General features: G+C 34.1%; 2 protein-coding genes across 2 annotated transcripts in view; one reads left to right on the top strand and one right to left on the bottom strand.

The window, feature by feature from the left end:
- Window positions 1–893: 893 nt before the first annotated feature.
- Window positions 894–25,858, top strand: part of LOC132718013 (snake venom 5'-nucleotidase-like) — a 45,348-nt gene continuing 20,383 nt past the window's right edge. Inside the window, exons 1-6 of the mRNA XM_060701621.1 lie at window positions 894–1,297; window positions 1,756–1,969; window positions 4,708–4,893; window positions 7,243–7,440; window positions 7,901–8,026; window positions 8,365–8,487. Of these exons, the coding sequence (XP_060557604.1) occupies window positions 932–1,297; window positions 1,756–1,969; window positions 4,708–4,893; window positions 7,243–7,440; window positions 7,901–8,026; window positions 8,365–8,487 (1,213 nt within the window). The 5' untranslated portion in view covers window positions 894–931. The remainder of the gene's footprint in view (window positions 1,298–1,755; window positions 1,970–4,707; window positions 4,894–7,242; window positions 7,441–7,900; window positions 8,027–8,364; window positions 8,488–25,858) is intronic.
- Window positions 14,561–23,456, bottom strand: LOC132718025 (uncharacterized). Its single transcript, XM_060701631.1, has 5 exons — window positions 22,614–23,456; window positions 21,986–22,065; window positions 18,050–18,155; window positions 16,359–16,604; window positions 14,561–15,722 (listed from the first exon to the last, which is right to left on the bottom strand). Exons 1-5 carry the CDS (start codon window positions 22,900–22,902, stop codon window positions 15,514–15,516), a joined length of 930 nt encoding a protein of 309 aa, XP_060557614.1. The 5' UTR covers window positions 22,903–23,456; the 3' UTR covers window positions 14,561–15,513.

The raw sequence follows: 25,858 nt of genomic DNA, 5'->3' as shown, positions 1-25,858 counted from the left end.
TGTATAAATAAGCTGACTTTGACAATGTTAGCTAGGACAGGGGCCTCCGTGGCCGAGTTGTTAAAGTCGCTGACTTGAGATCACAGGTCCCTCACCACTGTGGGTTCGATCCTCACTCGGGTCTTACGGAAGGTCGGTGCCCGCTCGTGCCTGAAATAATGCCCGGAGGGGCACCTGGGGTCTTCCTCCGCCGGAAGCTGGAAAAAATCGACGAAAATCTCGGCGGGACGCTCTAGGATGACCCGACTTGAGTGTACGGTCGCCCATATAGGCTTTCTGGCGGCGACCTTAAATAAACGCATAAAAATATGTTAGCTAGGTTAAGTACTGTACCTACTCTGGTCAGTACAACAAGGCTTAGCCTTGAAACATTAAACTGGACTTAGTCCCTAACAAACGTTTACGTTTATTATAATCAACCACATATAAAATATATCATAAACATAATCTTGATTAAATAATAAATATAGTTATTCTTAATATAAAACTAAATTTAATTTGATTAACTAGTATACTCATTAAATTTGTTAGGGCTTTTCATATATTAAAAGCATCGATTGAAATTGTATTTACTAGTTGTTGTTGTTGTTTAGTCCATCATCTTTATAAAGTGACACTTATATATAAATCTACTGAGCCCTGAGAATTTACTAAAGTTATAATTTGTGATCGTTTGGTCTCCGTGTAAAGCATTGATTCTCATTAGAACCTGACCACTATTACACTTGTAAAGCTACAGACTTTAAAGACAAGAAACAAACATGTCCAAGCCTTTTAAAGTTTAAGTACTTTATCACCTTAAAATCAGTCGTGTTAAGAATACAAATAAACTAATTTAAAATTTGTTTACGTTATTGTCACAGTCGACTGAACAGATGCGAGTGAGGTGAAAACAACGCGATTAATTTATAAGATCTCTCTTTATTTGAAAATGTACGTTAAACATCCTCGATTTTGTTATTATTTACACAATATGTTTTGGAGTATGTGCATTTTATTTTCGTCACTACACGTGATAGCTGGATATGAATTGACTGTGTTACACACAAATGACGTTCATGCTAGATTTGAACAGTTTAACAAATACGGATCTGATTGTTCTGATAACGATGCGAGAGATGGGAAATGTTTCGGAGGCATCTCAAGGAGGTCTACGAAAATTCGTGAAATACGTGAAAGTCATGACAACGTTTTGCTTCTTGATGCTGGTGACCAGTTTATGGGAACAACTTGGTTTAATGTTTATTCCGGAATGGCTACATCATTTTTCATGAATAAATTGGGATATGATGCAATGGTTTGTTAATATGAATATACTATATATTTTCATATTAAATAATTATGTACATTTTTTATAATTCGGCGGTCTTGCAAACCATCGGTGCCTCCAAGGGGTCATGTAAAATGATGCACAAAATCTTATAATATCAAAAAGAGCAACATATTCGACTATTCGATGAAAAAGGGACAGCTATTGTATGCTAGTATTCACCTGGCTTCGTCGTCGCCGTCACATTTTGTTTAACTTTTGCGTTGGTATCTTCAAAATTACTGAAGAGAATAGGCTGAATTTTCACAAACTTGTTCTCTGTTATTATCTAACATGATAGACAAAAGTCCCAAAAGTCGGAGTAACAGAGTTATGTTCTTTTTATGAGAAAGGTCGAGTGCGTTGTTTGACGAACAATTCTTGATTTTTTTTTAATTTTAATATTATTATTCAAAAAAGTATGTTATCAATCTTTATATTTACAGTGTCTTGGGAATCATGAATTTGATCTCGGAGTTGGACCGCTCGTGACGTTTCTAGACAAAGTCACGTTCCCTGTATTAAGCGTCAACACAGATATAACGAACGAGCCTCGTCTAGATGGGAAGTTTTTAAAATCTGTTGAAAAGTCTGTTGGTGGGGAAACAATTGGAATTATAGGATACACCACACCTGAAACACCACAAATTTCGAAACCAGGTTAGTTTATCGAATCTTTATAATTTGGTAAAAGTTCCTTACATATTCAATGAATGACAAATGTAGGAAAAAAAGACACGATTGAAACAAACCTTTTCATCCGTAAGCAAAGGCAGGATTTTCATGCGTCGGACACAATTTCGGATCCCATTTACTTTGCGGGGAAGTCCATATAAACAGCTGCGTTGATAGTTCATTGGATGTACTAAACAGAACGGACCTTGCAGCGTTTTTATCGCAATCGGACCATTATTTTTATCCAAAAAAAAAAAAAATTAAAATTTCTTAAAAGTTGTGTTGACCGCGATAAGCATATCATTCCACTGACATGTAAAACAGTTCAGTATGTTTTTTATTGCCCCTGCCCACTTAAAGGAATGGGACATGCAGATGTGTCCTTTTCTGTCTGTCCCGCTGTTACACTGTCATGCTGTCACTTTGATCCGCTGTCACGTTGACCCGCTGTCACGCTGTCCCGATGACACACTGTCACGCTATCACGTTGTCCCGCAGTCACGTTGACCCACTGTCACGTTGTCCCGATGTCACACTATCACGTTGTCCTGAAGTCACATTGACTCACTGTCATGTTGTCCCGATGTCACACTGTCACGCTATCACGTTGTCCCGCAGTCACGTTGATCCGCTGGCATGTTGTCCCGATGACACAATGTCACGCTATCACGTTGTCCCGCAGTCACGTTGACTTGCTGTCATGCTGTTACACTGTCTACGTCCAGATTTGTAACTTTATTTATTTCTATCTACATGGTAGATCTCTTGTTTATTTGCTCCACTACTTAAAAAAATAAATACAAAATTTAAGAAATCCACGAGGATTAGTTTATTTTGCATGATAGACTTGTTCCTGTTACGGTTTGATATTTTTCTAATACAATTTTTTCAAGAAATCCGACGTGTAAAGCTGTGGTCTCACTTACTCTCGGGATGAACCGGGATTAAATTATTGTTGCAGTCACACTTACCCCGCAGCACTACGGTCATTCCCAACTAACCACCCAGGATGCGCTCCAGCTTATCAAGGCAGAACCCAGGTGAAGCTACGGTTCATGCCGGTGCTTCCCCAGTCGTTCCTGGATGACGCCGGAAGAGCCCCAGGCAGAGCCACGGTCGATCCAGGCAGAGCCCCGGCAGAGCCCAGGACGATCCAGGCAGAGCCCCGGTAGAATCCCGCTGGATTGAAAAAGAGTGAAAATGATTACATTGATACATAATTTTTATTAAATATAATACATGTATCTATTGTTCCAGAAAAGTAATTTACGATGATTTTCTGAAAAATCTTTATGCAAGACTGAATAGAAGGGAGATGGGAAGGATTTTAATACAAACAAGTGCAATCATCGCAAATTGTCGTGATTCTTTTGAAATGAACCGGGCACTGCCAGGGCTCTACCGGGATCATATCTGTGATACGCAGGCTTCATAACCTCAGATCCCCTTTCAAAATTCCATTTGATTTAGTTCCGCCCATTGTTTTCTCGTTTAGGGCACAAACTTTCATTTACTTGGGGACCATACGCCGCTTTTCATGGAATGGCACTACTGTGTCACATTGAAGGTTCCATGATAACCGCCATATGAACACATCTGCGGATGTTTCTAAATTCAAAATTTCACCATTTTCGTGTTAAAATGTTGAATTCTGCTAAAGCCGGTGCTAGGGGGCGTGGACGGTAACTTGCACTTTCCATTACCGTCCATGAACAGGCTCAATCAAACCCAGCCTGCAACATTTTCAATTTTGTCGTGTTGAACTTTCTTTAGGGATTTTTTATTTCTCTATTTCATTGTCACATCCGTGTTATTTGTGCTGTGTGGCGGCTGTAAAAAGTCTCCCCGTACATTTAATCAATGATGTTATATTTTCGATCCTTGAATATCGTTCGGCACGACATTATTGTTGTGTATACATGTTATGAGGTACATTTAGTTTCTTCTATTTGGCCTTTTTCAACTTTGGTGGTTCCAGTATTCCTACTTGAATACTGTTTAAAATCACCCTTAGGATATGTTGCCTGCTTTTTAAATCTGTCTTTTGACGTCATATCTGTGATATGCAGGCTTCATAACCTCAGATCCCTTTTCAAAATTCCATTTGATTTTGTTCCGCCCATTGTTTTCTCGTTTAGGGCACAAGCTTTCTTTTACTTGGGGACCATACGCCGCTTTTCATGGAATGGCACTACTGTGTCACATTGAAGGTTCCATGATAACCGCCATATGAACACATGCGGATGTTTTTCAATTCAAAATTTCACCATTTTCGTGTTTAAATGTTGAATTCTGCTAAAGCCGGTGCTAGGGGGCGTGGACGGTAACTTGCACTTTCCATTACCGTCCATGAACAGGCTCAATCAAACCGAGCCTGCAACATTTATAGTTTTGCCGTGTTGAGCTTTCTTTAGGGATTCTTTATTTCTCTATTTTTAACATTGATCGATTTTTGAAAAAATACAAATTATATGAATTACCAGACAAAAACACAAACGATACTTACAACTAGTCGTTTAATCGGCTCGTTTTTTTTCCGTGCACCGCACATTTGAAGTGGAGCGACAGTTTGCCGGGCGTTAAAATGACAGGAAAGAAGAATATCTTTGATATCTTTTCGTTTCTTCAACAAAACATAGATGAAGCATAATATTAGATATATTCTGTAGTGCCAGCTAATCATTTGATAGAAACATTTACTGTATTATTATTCTAATTTGTAGGACCAACTGTCAAATTTAATGGTATTCTTAGAACGGTACGTGACGAAGTGCACGCGCTTGAAGCAAAGGGAATAAACAAGATAATAGCTCTAGGACATGCTGGTTTTGACATGGACAAACAAGTAGCGGGTATAGACGGTGTTGACCTTGTGATCGGAGGTCATACCAACACATTTTTATACAATGGTATGATTAACTTTGTATATTATATTCAGAAATAAACTGCTGAATACATATGATTCTAAATTTTAAGTAAAAATAATGTTCGTTTCGAACATTATTTTAGCTAAACTGAAGTTAAGAAATATCAATTAGACTTACTACTCTTCAATACATTTTTTCTATAAATTCACAACTCTAATGAAATTAAAATTTGCTGTTCACAACACCCTTCATAGAAATTAGAACTGTCTGACTTCATCTCAAATCATAGAAATTAGAATTCACAACATAAAAGTCGGGCCATTGTAATAAAACCGTATTTTCACAGCACACACCACAAAAGATTGAAAAGGCTGTCTCATTAACACAAAGAATTCAGATAATATTTGAGCCGTATCACGACATTACCAACATAATGGGTTTGCGACCAACATGGATCCAGACCAGCCTGCGCATCCGCGCAGTCTGATCAGGATCCATGCTGTTCGCTATCCGTTTCTCTACTTGTAATAGAGTTGGTAAGCGAACCTGATCTGGATCCATGCTGTTCGCTATCCGTTTCTCTACTTGTAATAGAGTTGGTAAGCGAACAGCATGGATCCTGATCAGACTGCGCGGATGCGCAGGCTGGTCTGGATCCATGCTGGTCGCAAACCCATTATGTTGGTTTTGTCGTGACACGGCTCATTTATTTCAAATATAGACACGCATAGGAAGATTTCTAGAATAACAAGATTTCAGTAGTTAATGAATCAAGTAATTAATACTGAGATAGACATCAACCTCCTTTCGTTGAAAATGTGTCAAAATTTTATTCGTATACATACAAATGCACAATGCGTGAACTAAAGTACGGGTATTACAATGTAGTTACACACACTTTAGAGCATACCTATTGGTAAGTTCATTTTTTCTGGGCTTTACTTATCGTATCGGCCGAGAAAGAGATAGCCACAGAAATATCATATTCAGATGCTCGTTCATTCGTTACTTTTTATGGGGTTTCATATTGTGACAATAGGGAACATATTTTTATTTTTGCCTATGATACAAAAGAGAAAGATCACCAAAACACTCGGCAAATCTGATTTATACTCGGGAGGGAGAGGGGGATGAGGAGGAGGGCTATGTCCCACTGGTACAAATCAGATAGCCTCGTGATTCGATGCTCTTTCTATTACATAATACACAACAAACCGCCGTTCAATAAATAAATCAAACTGGCAACATGTAAGATCAAGCGTCAAATTCAAGCCAAAATAAATTCAAAACACACCAAGAAAAACAAATTATATTCAAAATTATGAAATTAAAAGCAAGCTGAAGCGTAAGAAGAATAACAAAATAAAAATAACAATGCAGACATGTTGGCTGGAACGGGAGTGGTGTAAAATTTATCAAACTATGAAAAAATGTATAACATTCGATAATTAGAAGATTTTGTAGATAAACAAAAACAACTATAAATTACCAGCTGATGAATTAAAACTGGCTATACACGCCACCTACTACAATCTATAAAAATATCTTTATGCCCATCTAAGCATGAAGATGAGTGTATAGGTAAAAATCCAAATACCTGTACATTTTGCCAAAATTGCATCCAATTCACATAATTTTCCTCTCGACACTCATGCAAAATGTATAATTCTACATTTCTTGGTTACGTTCGAGTGATACAGTCTTTAATATTTTAGACAGTCTTTGTATTTCAACATTGTTTGCTATCATTCATTTATAATAATAATAATAATAATAATAATAATAATAATAATAATAATAATAATAATAATATAATAAAAATGATAATGATAATAATAATAAATAATAATAATAATAATGATGATGATGATGATAATAATAATGAGAATAAAACATGTAATATCTTTATTTAAACAAGGTTACACGTGCATGGTGAAACACCACCGTAAAACACAAAAAAAACATCAGTTGCTATTTAAATAGGCAATACTTTGAAATATGTATTAATTTTGTATAAATTATAATTAAGATTTACCTGACTCTTGAGAAAATGTTTTGAAAAAAGAGCAACATTTTTATTTCTTATCTCTTTTCTATTTATCTTTCTCCTTTTTTCTTCATTAATTTATATAATAATATATATTTTGAATTATTCTCTTTATTTTTTAAAGTCTAATAATAATTTGATAATAATTATGTTATATTGAAAACAATATAGAGGTGATTTGTAGATAAAAGTGTATGGGTTAAGAACTTCTTTGCACGCCTTGTAACTTTGTTAATTTTAAGTGCCTAACATTTTAATCGCCTTGACGGTAACACGAGTATGTCTACGCATGCGCAACACTGAAAAAATAAATGCCACAGCCGTATTTTTCATAATTTTTGAAGGAAATCAACCGGACAGAGAAGAGATAAAAGGACCATATCCGGTTGTTGCTGACCAGCCAGGGGGTGGTAAAGGTCTGGTGGTTCAAGCTTACACCATGGGAAAATATCTTGGATATCTTAATCTGACTTTTGATCAAAATGGAGTGGTGACAAAATATTCAGGAAATCCTATTTTACTGGATTCAAATGTTCCTGAAGGTCAGTTATAATTGCAAATAAAAAACATATCTAGCTTCAAACCATGTCATATTCATATATTTTATTTAAAGATAGTGTATTAATATGTCCTTAAAATATAAGTTGATTATTGTGGTGTTTTCAAGAAATCATACAGAATGTATATTTTGCCATGTTTTCCTTTTAGCCACTTTAAATGTAAAGTACATATATGTTTATAACTTACATGTATATTTATAAAATATAAAATTCATGTTCGTTTTTTAAGAATATTTATTGTGATCTATTAATTAATTCAAATGAAGACAGAGAAAACTGTGAAATGTTACGGAAAAGTTTAGAAGTGATAGTTATTTTTATTTACCCTATTCATCTTATTTTATATTTACTTACGTCCGTCCGTCCGTCCCTCCATCCATCCGTTCATTTTCAAAGAATATTCTTAGGAAACATATCATTGTCTTTTCTTAATCGTTTTCAGATTCTGGATTACTGTCTTACATTCAAGATTGGAGAATCCCGGTGAATGATTTAGCTAATGAAATAATTGGCTTCTCAAATGTACTTTTAGACTCACAAAGTTGTAATAGAAAAGACTGCAACCTAGGTAACTGCGATATCAGATTTGTTTGTTTTTTCTTATTTATTTTGCAAGGTTCAAAAAAATAAATTACCTGACATGGTTAAAATGCTTTCTATAAGTCAAAGTTTCCAACTATAGAATTCTTTTTCGGTTAACATGCCCCTAATATATTGTGCTTTACCGCTATCAGACATGGAAGTCCTGCAGGGGATAAAACAAAATCAGCTAGTTTATATGATCGATGATTATACTTAATTCAAGATGGAAAGACATCATATAACATATCAGTATCAATGTGTCTAGAGATAAATCATGAAATTGTATGAAAATTTAGACATAATCATCATACTTTTTTCTTGTAGGTAACCTAGTAACAGACGCAATAGTTGATTACCATGCCAACTTCTCCCATCCTGAGTCAAGGTGGGCCCCAGCAGCAATAGCCGTTTGGAATGCGGGTGGTATAAGATCTTCTATTGACAAAGGTAACGTGAAGAATTTACTATGAGGATATATTTTTAAATAACAATGAGATACGGGTTCTTTTTTTTCAAAATGACGTTCTTTACGTATTCTTTTATCACAATCAACCTGTAAAATAGGTCTACTTCAATTTTAATCCGTTATAATTCAATTTATTGTTTAACTCGACCTAATTTCTAAACGAATACTTACAAATACGATTGTGTAAACAATTGAAAAGTAAGGATTTATTTTGATATTTAAACTAAAGCATAATATTATACATAGCCTTGGTCAGGACGAACAAAGACATTTTCTGTCAATTAGCAAACAAAAGTACGTAGGAAACGAAATAGAATAAACTTTTCCACCAGCTTGCCTGACCAGGTTGGGCTATATAGTAATTACACCTTTTCATCTTTATATCCATATAATTGATGAATATGACTGAGTGCATAATGCGCCGAACTAGTTTTCTAAGTATTGTAAGCTACATTAATTCAAAGCCCGTTAGGAGCGAACAGCTATTTCCATGCGTCTAGTTCTGGCTGTGTAACACCGCATTTTGGGGTCAAACGCACTTTACCATACAAATAATCTTTGAACTTATCACTCACAGCCTACCAAGAAACTCTCATTTATGAGCGGGATAATTCCGTTCATTCGGTTTCAAACCACGCTCTCTCTTTGCCATCATGCACCTGGTATAAAACGGCACCAAGACCAACTCCATTGGCATCGATATTCAAAAGAGATGGTTTGCTGAAATCAGCATATGCCAAGATGGGTGGGGTACTAAGACACTTAAGTAGTAAGTCAAAGGTAGATTGTTGATCAGGACCACATTTCCAAGGTGTAGCTTTATTCTTGAAATTGCTGGCTTTGTAGGTAGGATGACCAATCAGTAAATCGTTCAGTGGTTTGGTTATCTGGGAAAACCCTTTGATTAATCAGCAAAACCAATAAAGCTCCTTTACCCCTTGATAATTTTTGGAACTGACCAATTCTTTTTGTCGGGGTCGGTTTCGACACCATGTTCACTGACAATATGGCCTAAATACTTCACACTGGTTCGAAAGGAATCACATTCAGAACCTTTTAGCTTGAGACCAGCTTTTTACAAACGCTGAAAAACAGAAATAAGTCACTGAAAATGCTCTTCTTTTGATTAAGAAAAGGTGACAATGTCATCTAAATTGATGAGACATTCAGTAAGGTTAAGATCACCCATAGCACGCTCCATCAGACGTTGGAAAATAGCAGGGGCATTGGTAAACCCAAAACCCATACGGTTACACTCGTAAAAACAGAGTTGACCAACCGAAAAGGCTGTCTTATACTTGTCGGCCTCCTTCATGGCAACTTGCCAGTAACCTGATCGAAGGTCAAGCTTAGAAAAGAATTTTGCACCAACTAAGCTATCTATGGTCCCGTCTATCCTGGGCAAGGCATATGCATCCTTGATGGTTCCACTGATGAGCCGACGGTAGTCAATGCAGAATCTTAAAGACCCATCATTCTTACGTACAAGGACTACATTCGAAGAAAAGGGACTATTAGATTCTCTAATGGCACCAGCAGCTAACATATCTTTCAGATGTTCCCTGACTTCAACATAAATACCCGTTGGAATACGCAGATAATGGTCCTTGAAAGGGGTAGGATCTGAAAGATAAGTACCATATTCTTCAATATTGGTACATCCAAGATCTGTTGGGCCAGATGAAAAGATATGTTTCCAACTAGAGAAAAATTCATTGGCCTTAACATGTTCATCTACTGTAAGAATATCAGTAGGAACAGAAATACCCAAATCCTCAAGTCACTTCTTTGCATTGTTCATATTGGCAGTAGAACCTTCAAAAGGGTCTATTCTTCTAACACTTCTACATCTTGAAGACGACAAAGAAAAGAATTGGGTTTAATGAACACAGGATGGGCAGACATATTACACATTTTCACAGGTATCCTACAAAACGAAATTGTAGGTTTCACATGAACAAGGTTTGGACAAACAGTTACAGATACATTATTGTCAATATTCTCAGTAACAGCTTCAGACTTATTACAAACATTGCGGTCCTTGCCAATAAAAGTTCTGGTCTCAAAAGGTGGGATCTGAACACTGACATCACTAAGACTTCTGACAGGAAGGCAATTTACAGAAGATAAAACAGAAAAACATCACTAAACTAAGCTGGTACCTGACAGGTAGGTGCCAAAGTTTTAAAAAAATTTGAAACATTGGTACCTACAATTAGGGAACTGAAAAAGAATACTTGGTATCCTGAACCACTAACAATGGCGCAGAAACAGGGTTAAAATCAACCTTTGGAATACCAATATCAACAATGATATAACCAATGTAAGGAACAGAAGAACCATTAGCACTGGAAATATCCAAACTAAGATCTGGATGGCTGTGAAGTTCTGGTCAAGGAACTAAAGATGAATAAAAAGATTCACTAATAGAAGAAACCATGCTTCCGGAATCAAGAAAACCTTAACATGTAGTGTCACAAATGAGAACTTCAACCACATTGGCATGACCTATCAAAGGTGCAATATATGGGCCTTTAAAAATCGCTGACCTCCTGTTGGCCCTGTTGAGTAGGTCAATTCCGGTTTAAAGGATTCTCTGGAACCTTATCTGTAACAGACTTGTCGGTAGCCTATGTGTTTCTTTGGCTTGACCCCGCTCCTTACTCTTATCACTTCATCTTCTCCTATCTTGGTATCCATCCTGGTAGTTTCTGGACTTCTTCTCAAGTTCCTTCTCAACAGTGCCAAACCTGGAATTCAGCTGCTTCATCTGGTTGGTTAAATCCTGTAACTGTTGAAAAATCTTATTCTCAACAGATGACATTAAAAGGGAAGCAGGTTCAACCTTGTCATCTGGAGTTTTCTTACCCCCAGGGGATTGAACAACCTGGGAGGACCTATAATTTCTAAACATGCCTGTATATACAATTATATGTAATAATTGTTAATATATGTGCTTTATTACACGGTGTTGATTGTTTATGTTAATAATAAAATGAGAAAATAATGAGGTATGTTAAATATTGTATCAAATAGTGCAATGAACACCCATTGCACTAAATGGCGAACGAAATAGAAAGTGGTGCATAGGAATTTAAAGACATAATTTGTTGTATTTTAAAGTTGCACTTCAAAGACAGTAAAATAATTCAGATCCACACATGATGTTCTGCAGAAAATTAGTAAAACTAATATGCTCTCTGATTAGCCAAGAAAAAAAAGAAAGATCTAAAGACCTTAAAATATTAAGGAGCCCGAATGATGGGAAGACAAGATACCTCGACAGTGACATGCTTAGAATAATATAATTTTAAAAGACTTTTTGCAATGATTTTGTTAAAGATCCTTCTTGTTACACAATATTTTTATGTTGTTTTTTTTTTATCATAAGTATGATGCTCAAATTAAGATTTATCAATATTGTAAGTTCTCAAAATCATTATTTGTAAAGATTTTACCGAATTTAATATTTCATGTAAAAAAGGGAGTTTAATTAAACAAAGTTTAAGTCAAATTTTTTCAGTACGAAATGAATGAATATATTTTAATGATTACATATAATGTGCATAAATATTTGCATTTAATATTTCACATTTTCTTTGATGTTTGAAAATTGTTTTATAAGCATAATTATATACATATATAAAAATTTCATTTAAGTGTAGAAACAACCTCACTTAAATGAATTTTATATATGTATATAAATATAATTTCATTTAAGTGTGGTAACAACCTAGCGGTCCGGTTAGCTCAATAGGTAGAGCGTTGGACTGTGAATCGGGCGACCCGTGTTCGATTCCCGGACGGCGCAGGTCACTTTCGTTGAGATTGATTATGAAATCCTTTCTACGGTCATTCGCACTGTACCTCTTCTCTGGCGTGTACAGAAGTTTAAGTTCCTGCGAAATTGAAGGCAACTCTTCAAAGCCCTTATAATGGTAAACTAATAATGGTAAACTGCTTGACAGCCTTGCCAGTAACGATACGGTGGTTGAACTGTGCTCTGGTGAAAACAATGTGGCTTACTGTCGTGATCCGGAGTGAAAACTACCAACACCGTTACCACTGGTAACAACCTCAATAACAACATACAGGCTCTTTAAGCCTAGGGTGATTTAATTTATGAAAAAGAAAAAAAAAAGATTTCATTTTGAATATAATTTAAAGAAATTTGAAGTCTTGAACCTGGCTGTAGTTTCATTTATTTCCATATGCATTTACTGGTATTTACTGGTAAAATGAAAGATAACAATCTTTACATAGCTGGTGGTGGTGTTTGTGGTTTACCCCACAGATCATGTCAGTAAGCCAGTTTGAATTCCCCAGAGCACAGTTCAGCCACCGTATCGTTTCTAGATAGGCTTTCAAGCAATTCACTCATGCTGGTTGCCTTCTGTAGATACAGTGTGAATGACCGTAGAATGAATTTCATGAGCAATATCAAAGAAAGTGACATTCGCCGCCCGGGAATCGAACGCAGATCGTACGTACTGAGCTCATCGAACAGCCTTCTTTACATATTCTTTTTTATGTGCCTTTTGAATCCGGCTTCACTCCTCCATTCAAAGCCATCCTTCAAACTGTTGGATGGAGCGGTTGTCTATTTGAATACTTTTCTAAAAGATGCCACTATACGCTGCTCTTCGAGTTTAAAATACATGTATCGTCTAAACAAAATTACATTTCTTGGCATGCTTGTTGTATAGAATTTTTTATTTGACATAATGTTCATTTTCTTCATCATAAAGTTCAGTTAAATGACAACATATTTCAAAATATTGAAAATTCCGGTTGATAATGCGTCACGTGAGTTATGTACCGTTCATGCCAAATAAATTACAAATTTACTTCAAGCAAAATGTAGAAATGTTATATAGAAAATAAAACGGCATTTAAAGAGGTTCTAAAGACAATTCTTGTTATTTAAAGGATATATAAAAAAATCACTTTCAGAGAACTTTTTTATTATAAGATATAATTACACAGTATGTGATAAATGAGGATATTCATATACAGAGCATGATTAAATACATGTACATGTTTATAACGAAGGTGACGAAATAAGAACATGAAAGTACAGGATATTTCAAGTAGGAACATAAATGTTTATGATATGATCAAGTACATGTTTGTAAGGGACATGATCATGTAAGAATTTGATTGAATAGGATATTATAAGTAGAACATAAATGTACAGGACGTGACCATGTACATCTTTGAATGAGACGTGACATATAAGAACGCGTATATATAGGGTAAAACAAGAAAGAACAAAGATGTACAGGACGTGGCCAAGTACATGTTTGTAAGGGACCTGGCCATGTAAAAACATAAATGTATAGGACATTACAGGTTAGAATATATATGTGCAGGACGTGACCAAGTACATGCTTGTAAGAGACGTGACCATGTAAGAACATAAATGTATTGGATATTACAGGTAAGAATATAAATGTACAGGACGTGACCAAGCGCATGTTTGTTAGGGACATGACAATGTAAGAACATAAATGTTTAGGATATTACAAGTAAGAACATAGAGCGTGTACCGTGTAAGAATATGGATGTACAGTCTATGAAAAGTAAGAAAAAAAGATCTACATGGCATGACCATGGAAATAAATGTAAGGGGCGTGACTAAGTAAGAAAATGAATGTATAGGATATGATTACTGAAGAACACGAAATCAATGTTTCAGGATACATGGGTATCATCAGATATTACTTGGCCATTGGCTTAAAAAGAGCAAAAAATATAAAATACAAAAAAATAACATGTTAAAAACCCAAGCAAATATACCTGTACAATTAAAAGTAACTGTCTATTATAAAAACTAACGGCACAGAAGGTTCGATCTCATATTTAATATTGAGAAACAGGCTTTGACACTTTCTCTTATAAGATAGAACAAATTCAAATTTGTAATCATCATTCCATCCGTGAAAGTTATGATTTATTTTAACAGCTTCTTCATATAAACTCCTTCTTATTGTTTCATATGTAGATCATTCTAATAAGACATGGTTTTCCGTTTCAACTGAATTTTTACAACACCACATCTGAATTTAGCCAGAGCGGATCTGTGTTTAGCAGGATTATTACTTGTAGAGACATACATTTCTGTTTCATAACCTTGTTAAAAAATCTATATGATATAAGTTTATTACGACATTGGAACAGACATGTTATTAATACTGTTTTTCAATGTACAGCCTGACCGAGACTCAAACCCGGGGCCCTCGGAAAGCCGTTCCGAGGCTTTACCGACTGAGCTTAAACATCTTTTCCCTTAAATAGTATAAATTTCTGAGCTTTGACAAAGTTATGATTCTCCACATTCTTGATAGAGTACATGTAGAAAAGTTTTCCTATGCTAAGTTGAGATTCTCTTTTTCAGCCCTCCAACATGAAAATCATAAGCAAAAAACTCAACTAAATTTAGAAGAGGAGTGAGTCTTACTCCATCAAGTTTAAAAGATAAATAAACTTATCAAAAATACAGTTTTGCTATTTACATTAATGTAGGTCAACATCAGGCCATGTATGCCCAAAAGTAAAATATGATGACGCTAGATAAATCAACATTTACAGTAACACTACTTTTGAATTTTGAACAGAATATGTCATCACACATTTTCTGAAGAGTTTCTAGAGATTTCTAGTTTTGCAAAATAAAATCACGAAGATTTTTTTAAATACCCGAAGTATCTTTAATTATTATCAAGACATAAATTAAATCTAACTATTATCCCTATTTGAACTGGAGATTTCATGCTGTTTTTAACTTCATGCATATAAAAATACAGCAAATATTATACTCATGTTTGTACAAAATATATCAAATGATCATGAATTATTGTGTTGTAAAATAGTTCCATTTTACGGCAAAGAACGGTCGAACAGCAGTTAGCTGTAATGTTGTTTCAATGAATCAAGAGAAGAATTGAATTGTCCTGCGTTCATTCAATGTCTGATTTCACGAAGAGTTCATCATGACGACAACTCTCTTATCTATATTTCGTCTGTTCGCAAATGTACATTGCCGTATAAAAACAATTGCTTCTCTTCCATTGATAGTTTAACTCCGAAATTAATGCCCCGCAATATTCCCGTTTTTGGTTATGATACCAGTTAGTGTAACCTTGATCAAGTTCAGTCTCCGTGTGGATCCATTTCCAGACATCTTCCAGCATGACCATTCCGGCCCAGTAGTTCCCTGGAAGGAAACAACCGTTTTTTAAAGGTAGATAAAAAAGTATCATGCCTTCAAGTATGATGCGTTCTTGTACGATATGTATCAATGTGTCAATATCATGACGTAATTTTTTAGTGTTAAGTACAATACTGAATTCTATTGGATGAGTACACAGCTGTTAAACCTACATTGGACGAGACGCAACTCGAGTCTGATATAGGTTTTGCAACTGAGTATATATTTTTCCTTACTTCACACCCACCTTTTTCGGACATTTTGACAGAATTTTTTTACATTAAATACAAAAAGGAATTTATATGACCTTTTTTAAATCCTGAAATTGAAAACGAAGCTAGATAGGGTACGATATGCATTTGATAAAGATCTTTTGGACACAAGAATGAGAAATAAATGTTTGACGATTTCGATGGTACATATTTTTTAATTTTTTTTTCAATTGAAACTTTTTAACTTATCGCGATATAATTGCCCCGCATTATTCTGCGGAATGAGAAGTTAAAATGATTATAGCGTATAAACTATATTAGAATGACGTCAAGTTCGAGTTCATGTAACATATTTTTCTCTTGGGTTTTTCTTCCAAGTTTCACTGTCTCCGTTTCATTTGTTAGAGAATATTATCAAACAGCCACTTACCACCCGGACACTCGTAAATGCCACAATACTGCCACCTAATTTTGGGGTCTGTTGTGTAACACCATGGTAACCCTAAGCCGTCGGGATCTCGGCAATAGTTGGCAGCATCTGTCACAGATCCCTCTGGAAACGTGTTGAATTGAGTATGTGCGTGGGGAGTTTGTGAATCCCATCGCTGGCACGTGTGTCCGTCGTACGTCGTAGTTGTGGTGCCACTATATTGATTTGAAGAGGCATTGAGGCATTCTGAAATATTACCAGGAGTTGGTATCTCTTTGAGTTTTGTAATTGTTGAAATGAACTATTTAAATTTGGTAACTATTCAGATCTGGTTACTGTTGAAATTTGGTTACTATTGAAATTGGGCTACTTTTTAAATTTGGTAACTTTTGTAATTTAATATATTCAACATATTTATAACAAACGCTAAAACGTGCCCTGATTTAGCGCAAGAAACACACTGATAGTAACAAAAGTTATCATAAGAACTCTAGGACAGCTTCAGAGATATCACAAGAACTCCAGAACATTTGAAAAATCGGGCATAAATGTGTTAATCGGGGCTTTATGTTTGCATTTGCATTATAATTAGATAACTTTGTATAGCAGGGAAATATACTCAATACATTCAAATTGGCAAATAATTTGGAAATTTTACTAAAAACTACCAGATTGTAAACAAGAGGAGATGAAAAATGGACTATGAATTAGTTTTTGACACATACAAGATGTAAGGCAAGCTTAATCATTAAAGTTTAATTTAGCACTCGCATATTAAAGATGAAATTAAGAATTTTGACGTGTGTATTGTAGTATTTACACAAGATTTTCGACGAACCCCGTGACAGTTATCACAAGAGCCCCTGACAAGTTATCATAAGAACTCCAACGTTTACAAGCTCCTCCCCCGTGGTGAACTACCTTTCACAATAGATTAACTTATTTTTGAGGCTGTTACTACGGATTAGCTGAGAAAACACCAAAATGTTCTTTATTTCGGAGTAAGTCTATTTTTGCTGGTCCGTATATGTGTTTTTTCCCTTAACGCCCCCCTACCACATATTTTTCCCATCGTAAGCGGTTATGTGCTGTAAATAAACCCATTAAAACGCCTTTTAGAGACGAGTACATATATGAAAACAATGAACTCGATATTGACGTAACAAACACATGCATTGTACACTTTTATATTATTCTTTATTTATTTTGGCTTTACAGATCTCTCTGTAAAAGCATATCATTTACGCCTTTTTGATCATTTATAATGCTCAATTATAATAATTTATTCGTTTTCGAGTTACAATGTAAAATACTGGATTTTATCGATTGAATTAAAAAAAACGAACAATTTCGAGTACATGTATATTACTCATAATATGAGCGATTACAACATATGCAACCAATATTTATGTCTAACACGGCAATAAACAATATAAACTTGAATTACTCTGTTTGCACAGCGTTCGCGTAGATTTAAGCGTATGACGTCACTTTCTTTACGCGCGTCCCTTCCGGTGCTTCCATAGAAAGTGCCGAAAGTTTAAATAAAGCATGTTTTCTTTTTCGAGAAAATCCTTAAATCTCATTTCAAAGTGAGAAAATATTCAGTGGCTTCGCAATGTATATATTGCAGCCGCTCTTGGTCATATTACAATTTACTAAAACCAATGTGGCATATAAATAATTATTACCTCTACTATTTTGTCTGTCAAGTGTTTCAATATGGTGTCTCAGGAACTGATCCTCGTCAGCAGATGTAATCTCGGCAAGATGACCGTTCAGTTTTTTACATCGGATCTGGAACAAACATGTTTTAATTCATTCGAATAGGGTAAAGCATCAAACCGAGCTCTCGGAGAACAATACACTATAAGTACGTTTATTTTTTTACAAAGACCTCCACTCGCTCAGAATCAAAATGTGAAAGGTTAATAAGAATTCCAGTTCGGAAAAAAAGATTTTTTTATTTCCTTAAGAGTCGTAAAAATGGATCTCCAGATATAAGAGCTTCTATCCCAAATGAAATGAACTTCCGGCAATTTTTTCAAAACCAACATAGTTTGGACGCTACTTTCGTTACCGCTATGCTCGCTATACGAGCAGACACTTCAAACCTGCTCTTCTAGCTAGTTAATATGAATTTTGCAAAGCCAGCTCTAATACAAAATTTACGAAAACATTTATTTTTAAATCAAGTCTAATAAACCCTCCTAAATCATGACCTCGCAAAGAATCTAATAGCAGGGAAATAGATTGGAATCAATAAGATTTCCATTTCGGGAAAAATGATAATTACCGTGAAACGTGAACGACCGGAACTGGAAGTTACTGCTTATTGGCGACGCCGGTGAGCGTCGTCGTCTCTTATGGAATGCTTTGGGGTTTTTTGCACATGGCCCGAGCTGTTATTATTAGCCGTTAATGTCATGTTGTCTTAATTAGTTTTATTTTGATTTTGAAAAATCAATTAAACAAATATGGTGTTATATTTGTATTTAATAACTTTATGTAAAAAGCATGTGCATTTGGATATTTTTTTTTCATAAAATTGCAGACTCAGTTTAACAGCTTGTCGCGAATCGTTAAAGCCGGATTCCGAATATCGTTGTTGTCTGTATTGATGTTTTCATTTTTGTTATTTAACTCATTTTATTTTATTTTATAGATTACACTGTTTAATCATTTTTGTTAATTATGCATTATTTATTGTTTCGTTCTATATACGGTTAGAATTTTTTTCTGCAAGAAGAACGTTCAAATTCAAATGAGTATAAGGATTCGTAATGTAACCGTTGAAAACGATAATTCTATTGATTTTAATCCATATCACGTTTATCTATTGCACATTATGATTGTTTTTACAAAGTGTACCAGTATCCGGATGATGAAGGCTATCCGGTTTTCTGCAAAGTAATTCTACTGTTGTCACATGACATTCTAACTTTTTATGAATTATACTTTTTACCATTACTTTTAATAAAACTGAGCCTGCAACATTTTATTATTTTGCTGTTTAGGGTGTTATTTAGGGTCTCAGGTTTTTTCTATTTTAAGGGGAAGTAACTCATGTTTACTAAATTTTTAGTTCTTTTCTGTCAATCTAAAGTCAGTTGAGTTCACACTAAAGGTTACACCAAGTGCACTTGCTGTGCACTACATGTGCACTTCAATGAGTACATTAAGTGCACTTTGAAGTTCACTTCTAGTGCAGTAGACAATTTATGTACTGGACAATGTTTCAGTTTGTATAGCATTGCCTTTAATTTATGGAATGTTTTAAATAGCATTTTATAAATTAAATTATTAATTTATTATCTTAATTTTTTGTACTTTGTAAAATTAATAATTTCTATCAATTTAACCTCATTATAAGATTTATGTTGAAAATGATAGAAATAGAAATATTTTATTTGGTGTTATTATAATAACAAGGTAAATAATTTGAAATACTAAATGGACAGTAGTTAATATTTTAACTGATTTTACGAATTTGTTGATCTACTCTTTTTATGAATAAAGTACAAAAAGTTTACGATAGTTTTAGAGACAAATAGTATGATCATTATTTGCTTGGAAATTGTATGGTCTATGGAATATAATGATGTACTATTTACAAATAAAAGGATGATCTGTTCTTTTCTAATAATTAATAGTTGTTTCTTTATTTTTTTAAATTACAATATTTAATAATCCTTAATTCTCAAACTGAGACTGACTAGGACATATAAGCTATATGTTAATGGTAGGATAAAAAAGATTTTGTTTCTTTCTTCTAGAAATCATAAAATAATTTGATGAGCCGTGTGTATCTTAAACAGTTTTGCTAGTAGTTTATGTAATTTATGACTTTCCCAAATGTTTATGGTGTAATTTGCCATAGGGTGATATACAAGCACATCCTCAGTCCTTCCAAAAAACAGCATGATAAGATTAGATTTTACCCAGGCATTGTCACATAATACTAAAACATAAGAATCAATATTTAAGTGTCAAAGGAATACTTTAGACTTCAAAGACTTCCGCCTTTCAAAGTACTCCTAAATAGCAAGGAAAGTAAAATACCTTTTCTTGTGAATAATGAATATTTTAAAGTGGTTTGCCGTTCGTAAATTATTAAAAAAAATAAACAAAAAAGAAGAAAAAGAAAAGAAAAGGAAAAAAGAAAAATAAAACACTTCAAAAACATACTAACATGTATCTTAAAAGAAGGCTTGTTCAAAGTGAAGTTTAAACTTTGGACCATGATAGTAATAGATTAAGAGATATGTCTGCGTATTTTCACAAGTTATAAGTATTTATCTGTGGAAGTTTTAGAAGATATTCCATGCAGTACATGTATGTACTGTTGTAGAAGAAATGCAGATAAGTTGGGTATAAGTGGATTGAAATATTCAAATATTTAAAACCTGTTTTTAAAAAGAAAACATGAAACATCGCGTAGTAATTAATTCCACGGTTATACAGCTCTGCAAGAGAAGTCTGAAATAGATTATCTCCTTCGTACTAGCATTTAACAAACGATAAAACTTGTTTGAAATAAATTTCAAAAATTATTTAATGTGTTGAAAATAACATTTTTTATCATTTTAATAAAACTGTTTCCTTCTTGTACAAAATAGAAGTATCATTTCCCTTCATTATAATGACCAACCATGTATACTTTAATTTGCGAATGGTTATTTACCTTTGGGTCCCTTTCACAGCAGGATAAAGGAACTTAAATCTCCGAGTACCTATGGTGTCTCCAAGGGGGCTCATTTTAGTTCCTCTTCTATGTCTAATATTTGTCAATGATATGTCTGTAACCCTAAGCAATAAGCTTTTATTATATGATGATGACTCAGGTATCCTTGTATCTGGTAAAATAAACCTGAAGAAATTCTCTCTTTTGGCATGAGCATTTTAGTGATTGGTTATATTTGACTTTAAACTGTTTTTGCATCTTAACAAGACAGAGTATATGCTTTTGGGTTCAAGTTTCAACTTAAACAGGGTCCTAGCCTCCAGGTCACGTGTAAGGGTACTGATATAAAGTACACCTCCTCTGTTAAGTATTTAGGTGCAAGTCTTGATCAAATATTTTTTGGCGTCGCCTTTGATGCTTTGTATTAATGATTTTCTTGTAACTGCTTATAACTCCTATCACAGAGAAGACATAAATACCATAGGAGGGAGGGAGATATTTACCCTTTTTTATAGCTCACAAAAGACAGGCATTCCTTCAGGCATGCTCTTCAACCTTTAATGACCCACTGATCTATTATTATAATGACTATATTATATTAAAGCTGCATGTCTTGAGAAGAGCCAAAATATATCAAAAAATGCAAACATGATAAAAATGTACTAAGATTTTAAGAAAGGTAAAAAGAGTCAAGATTTGTGTTACAGTTTAAATGTTACGTCCGTTTAAAGACAAAGTTTGCAGTATTTATTACTATATTTCTACTGCTTTTAACGCAGTAAGGGCTATTTTTGCATATTTTGACCTTTCTGGTAATTTGCTTGAATTATAAGTGCCGATTGCAATATTTGTACGAAATACTTTCTCACAATTTTTATGAAAATTAGCATGAATCTGGAGGCATGCTGCTTTAATTTGAAAATGATCACATTGTTTCACTTACCATAGCATCTTTCCAGCTCGCCGATTGGTGACTGATGAAATAACATGACTGTTCATATGAAATCCAGTTATCAGGACAATCTATAATAAAAATAAAATGTATGCAGACGACACTTTTATAGATGTTAAAATAAGTATTAGTACCTTTATTTGCATGAAAAGTATATAATGATGTTTAACATTAAACTTACGTCATGTTTCAGCTTGTAAAATACGTACTTCAATAATATTTACTATATTTATTAACAAAGGCCCCTACTACAAATTAGATTATTATTGTAAGTTACTGAGCCATATTGATAGACTCAAAATAACCAAAAACATCTGGTTGAATTAAAATAATGTAGACATGAAATAGAAAAATCCGGCTAGGTTTAAATCTGCGAGATACCATTACCAGTGCAAGGTTTTCGATTATATTAAACTATATATGTACAGTTCTAGTGTTAATGAAATTATACATCCAAAACAGTGATTTTATCGCTAAATAAAACCACTGTTTGGAGTTGGGATGCGATGAATTATAATACTTTATGAAGCAGATCTATAGCCGTGCTAACTTTTTAAATTAATCTATAAATAATAAATAATAAATAAATAATACAATACTAAATGCAGAAACTTCAAACCTAGTGTTTCTGTTGTTGTGTTTAGTGAAGACGAAGTTGTCGCCAAACTTGTTTCAACATGCACTGATTCCTTCGGCTTAGTTACAGCAGAAGTGTTTTTTTGAAAATTCGTCGTGAAAGTAGTTAACGTGAGATTCTGAGAATTTGTTGTCGCATTAATAAAACACCTGTCTGGAATAATACATCGGCATGTGTTATTCTTATTTGACAGTAGATACACTGAAATTCCGCTTCCAATTAGCAAAATAGAAACACTGAGCAATGCAACATAGACACTCGATTTTTGCATTGTTATCCGTTTTAGAGGAGCAAGCGCCAGCGAGTGCCCCAATGGAATTATGATATAAATCGCTAACTATGATTTGAGCACATCTCGACTACGCTGGACAAAATAGGTCCAATACTTTGTCATGATATTCAGGGAATCATAATTACCCTTTCTACTTTAAAACTTACTGACCAATTAACTACTAGAATTCCAATCCTTCTTTTACAAAATTACATAATTATATTCTTGCTAAACACAGTTTTAATGTTACTACGCCAGCAGTAGATGAATTTTTAAAAGGGAACCAATTTGTTTTCAACCGACTGGTTCCCGATGAGTATCACACAAGAGAACGTGCATGAATATAGGAATCTCAGACGTTTCACTCCCAAGACATTTCACTATTGAGACGTTTCACTCCCAAGACGGTTCAAACCTAGACGTTTCACTCCCAATTTGTCAAATGTATGGACGTTTCACTCGCATTTTTTTAAAATATTTTTTTTAGGAAAGTTAACAAATTTATTTCCATTTTAAAAGCCATATCAGGATTGATATTTTTGTATTGAGGTATGTTTTTCTGTTGTAGATAAGCAATTAAAGTTCTGTAATATACTTTTTTATTTTTGTGCGGTGATAATAAAAAGATATGATTGGTTATTCAAAATAAAACACACAATTGATAAAAAGGAATTCATACTTATATAAACTATATTATAAACTATACTATACTCATCATTGAGAATAATATTTTCATTATTACTTTCATAAAAAATAAGTCACATGGAAATAATGTCATTAACTTTATATCAATTATTTTTTTTTAAAAAATAATTGTTAAAACAATAAAAAATATCAATTATATATTAATATAAAAGTTGAATATTTGTTATTTCATTTAAGTCTTAAACAATGATATGCAAAAGATGTGAATAAAATTAACTATTCTTTTGAATTATTTCTTTATCAATTTATTTAACAGTAGCCATTTAATATCGTATGCGCATGCGTGAAAAATTGTAGCACATTTTGAAAAGCTCTTGGTAAAAATTGAGAAACAATGGATTAAATCTCTAAATCAGACGGATTATTGCTAAAATAGTGTGTACATGGAAGTATTGTAACTGTATTCAAAGTTTCAAATGCCCAGAAAACGTAAAAAGACGAAAGAATCACCGGGTAACGTGCAATCTGTGACAAAACGTTCAACCACAATGGTACAAAATGGCGGAGGAATTCAAATGGGTACACCAAATATGACCGGTAGTCAATACCAGGCAAGTCATAACGTTAGTTTACCACCCCCAACTACCATATCAAAGCTGTAATAATCAATACTAGTATATGGCAATGATTTCAGCGTCACCATTATTCTCACCAGAAACTTCACCTCGAAACGTGAATTCACAAAGTGATATGATGTCAATTATTTTACAAAGATTAGATTCGATGGACAAGAAACTCAGCCATTTAGAAACCATTCAGTCTAGTGTGAACTCGTTAACGGTAAAGTCAGACACTATGAGCAAGCAGATTAATGTGATAGAATCCAAAATCCAGGATATTGAAAATAGCCGAGCCTTTGACAGCAGTTTATTAGACAGTATAAACAAAAGACAGGATGAGCTCGAAAAAATGATACAGTCTATGAAAAAGAGTGAACAAAAAAGTTCAGAAGATGACTTGAAAGCTGAAATTATAGACCTAAAATGTAGAAGTATGAGAGATAATTTGATATTCTATAACCTTTGTGAAGAGAAAGATGAAAACTGTGAGGACAAGATATTATCCTTCCTAGAAGATAAACTGAAAATAGATGATGCAAAATCTAATATTAAACTTCATAGAGCTCATAGAATAGGAAAATATAGCCACCAGAAAATAAGACCAATAGTTGCAAAATTTGCATATTTTCCAGACAGGGAGAAGGTCAGAAAATCATCAAATCAATTAAACGGCACACCGTTCGGGATCAGCGAACAATTTCCCCGTGAAATCATAGAGACTAGAAAACAGTTAATCCCAATCATGAAAAAAGTACGGGAAAACGGTGATGAGGCATTTTTTGAAAGTTGCCAAGCTGTACATCAATAAGAAATTATACAACGGTAACAGTACGAAATAGGTTACACGTGAGAGTGTTCTGAATTGTGTGTCATGGAATGTTGAAGGATTTAGCGGGGCAAACGATCTTTGTCCGAGTTTTTAGCTGTATTGAAAGGCTTTGATATTATATGCTTGTCGGAAACCTGGACTAACAAAAAGTCGAAAATTGACCTTAACGGATACAGTAATCCGATCCATTCATACAGACACTTTCAGCATAGGAGGGCACGAAGATCTAGCGGGGGTCTTATAGTTTATATAAAGAATAATTGCCGTAAGGGGGTTTAAGTTGTTCAAAAAGACATTGATTGCTTAATTTGGCTAAAACTGGATAAAACATTTTTTCAAATAGAAAAAGACATATGTCTTGCAGTAACCTATATAGCGCCAGAAAATTCTCCTATTCACAATACGTATGACGTTGATATTTTCAGAAAAATTGAAAATGATATAAATAGATATAGCACATTAGGAAAAGTATTTGTTTCCGGCGATCTTAACTCTAGGGTTGGTAAAAAACATAATTATATTGATAACAATCGAATAATAGGAAACGATGATACATTTGGTATTGACTCGGCGCTCCCTCGCGCAACGTGTGACGTAACAGCGAATAGATTTGGAGAATTGTTTCTTGATTAATGTAAATCAACCAACATACGTATTGTTAACGGAAGACTTCACGATAACGGTATCGGTAAACGGACGTGTATGACACACAACGGAGAAAGTCTAGTTGACTATGTATTGACGGAAGAGGGTAATTTTAAGGACATAGTGAGTTTTAATGTTACAGATTTCAATACCTTTTCAAATCATGCGCCAATCTCGTTCTCATTCGGTATAAATACTGAGCTATCAAGTACATCTT

Source organism: Ruditapes philippinarum, unplaced genomic scaffold (genome assembly GCF_026571515.1).
Source record: "Ruditapes philippinarum isolate M1 unplaced genomic scaffold, ASM2657151v2 ctg1922_1_1_1_1, whole genome shotgun sequence".
NCBI classification, from domain to species: Eukaryota; Metazoa; Mollusca; class Bivalvia; order Venerida; family Veneridae; genus Ruditapes; species Ruditapes philippinarum.
Note: the sequence above shows the minus strand (reverse complement) of the source record. Positions and strands in the feature narration are given on the sequence as shown.

What these genes read in the sequence shown, in the direction of transcription:
- LOC132718025 (XM_060701631.1), bottom strand. Translation starts at nt 22,902, where the DNA reads ATGCAAAAATCGAGTGTCTATGTTGCATTGCTCAGTGTTTCTATTTTG. An exon ending in TGACAGACAAAATAGTAGAG is followed by an intron (nt 16,605 to 18,049) that starts GTAATAATTATT and finishes GTAATATTTCAG; the next exon opens with AATGCCTCAATGCCTCTTCA. An exon ending in CATTTACGAGTGTCCGGGTG is followed by an intron (nt 15,723 to 16,358) that starts GTAAGTGGCTGT and finishes GTTTCCTTCCAG; the next exon opens with GGAACTACTGGGCCGGAATG.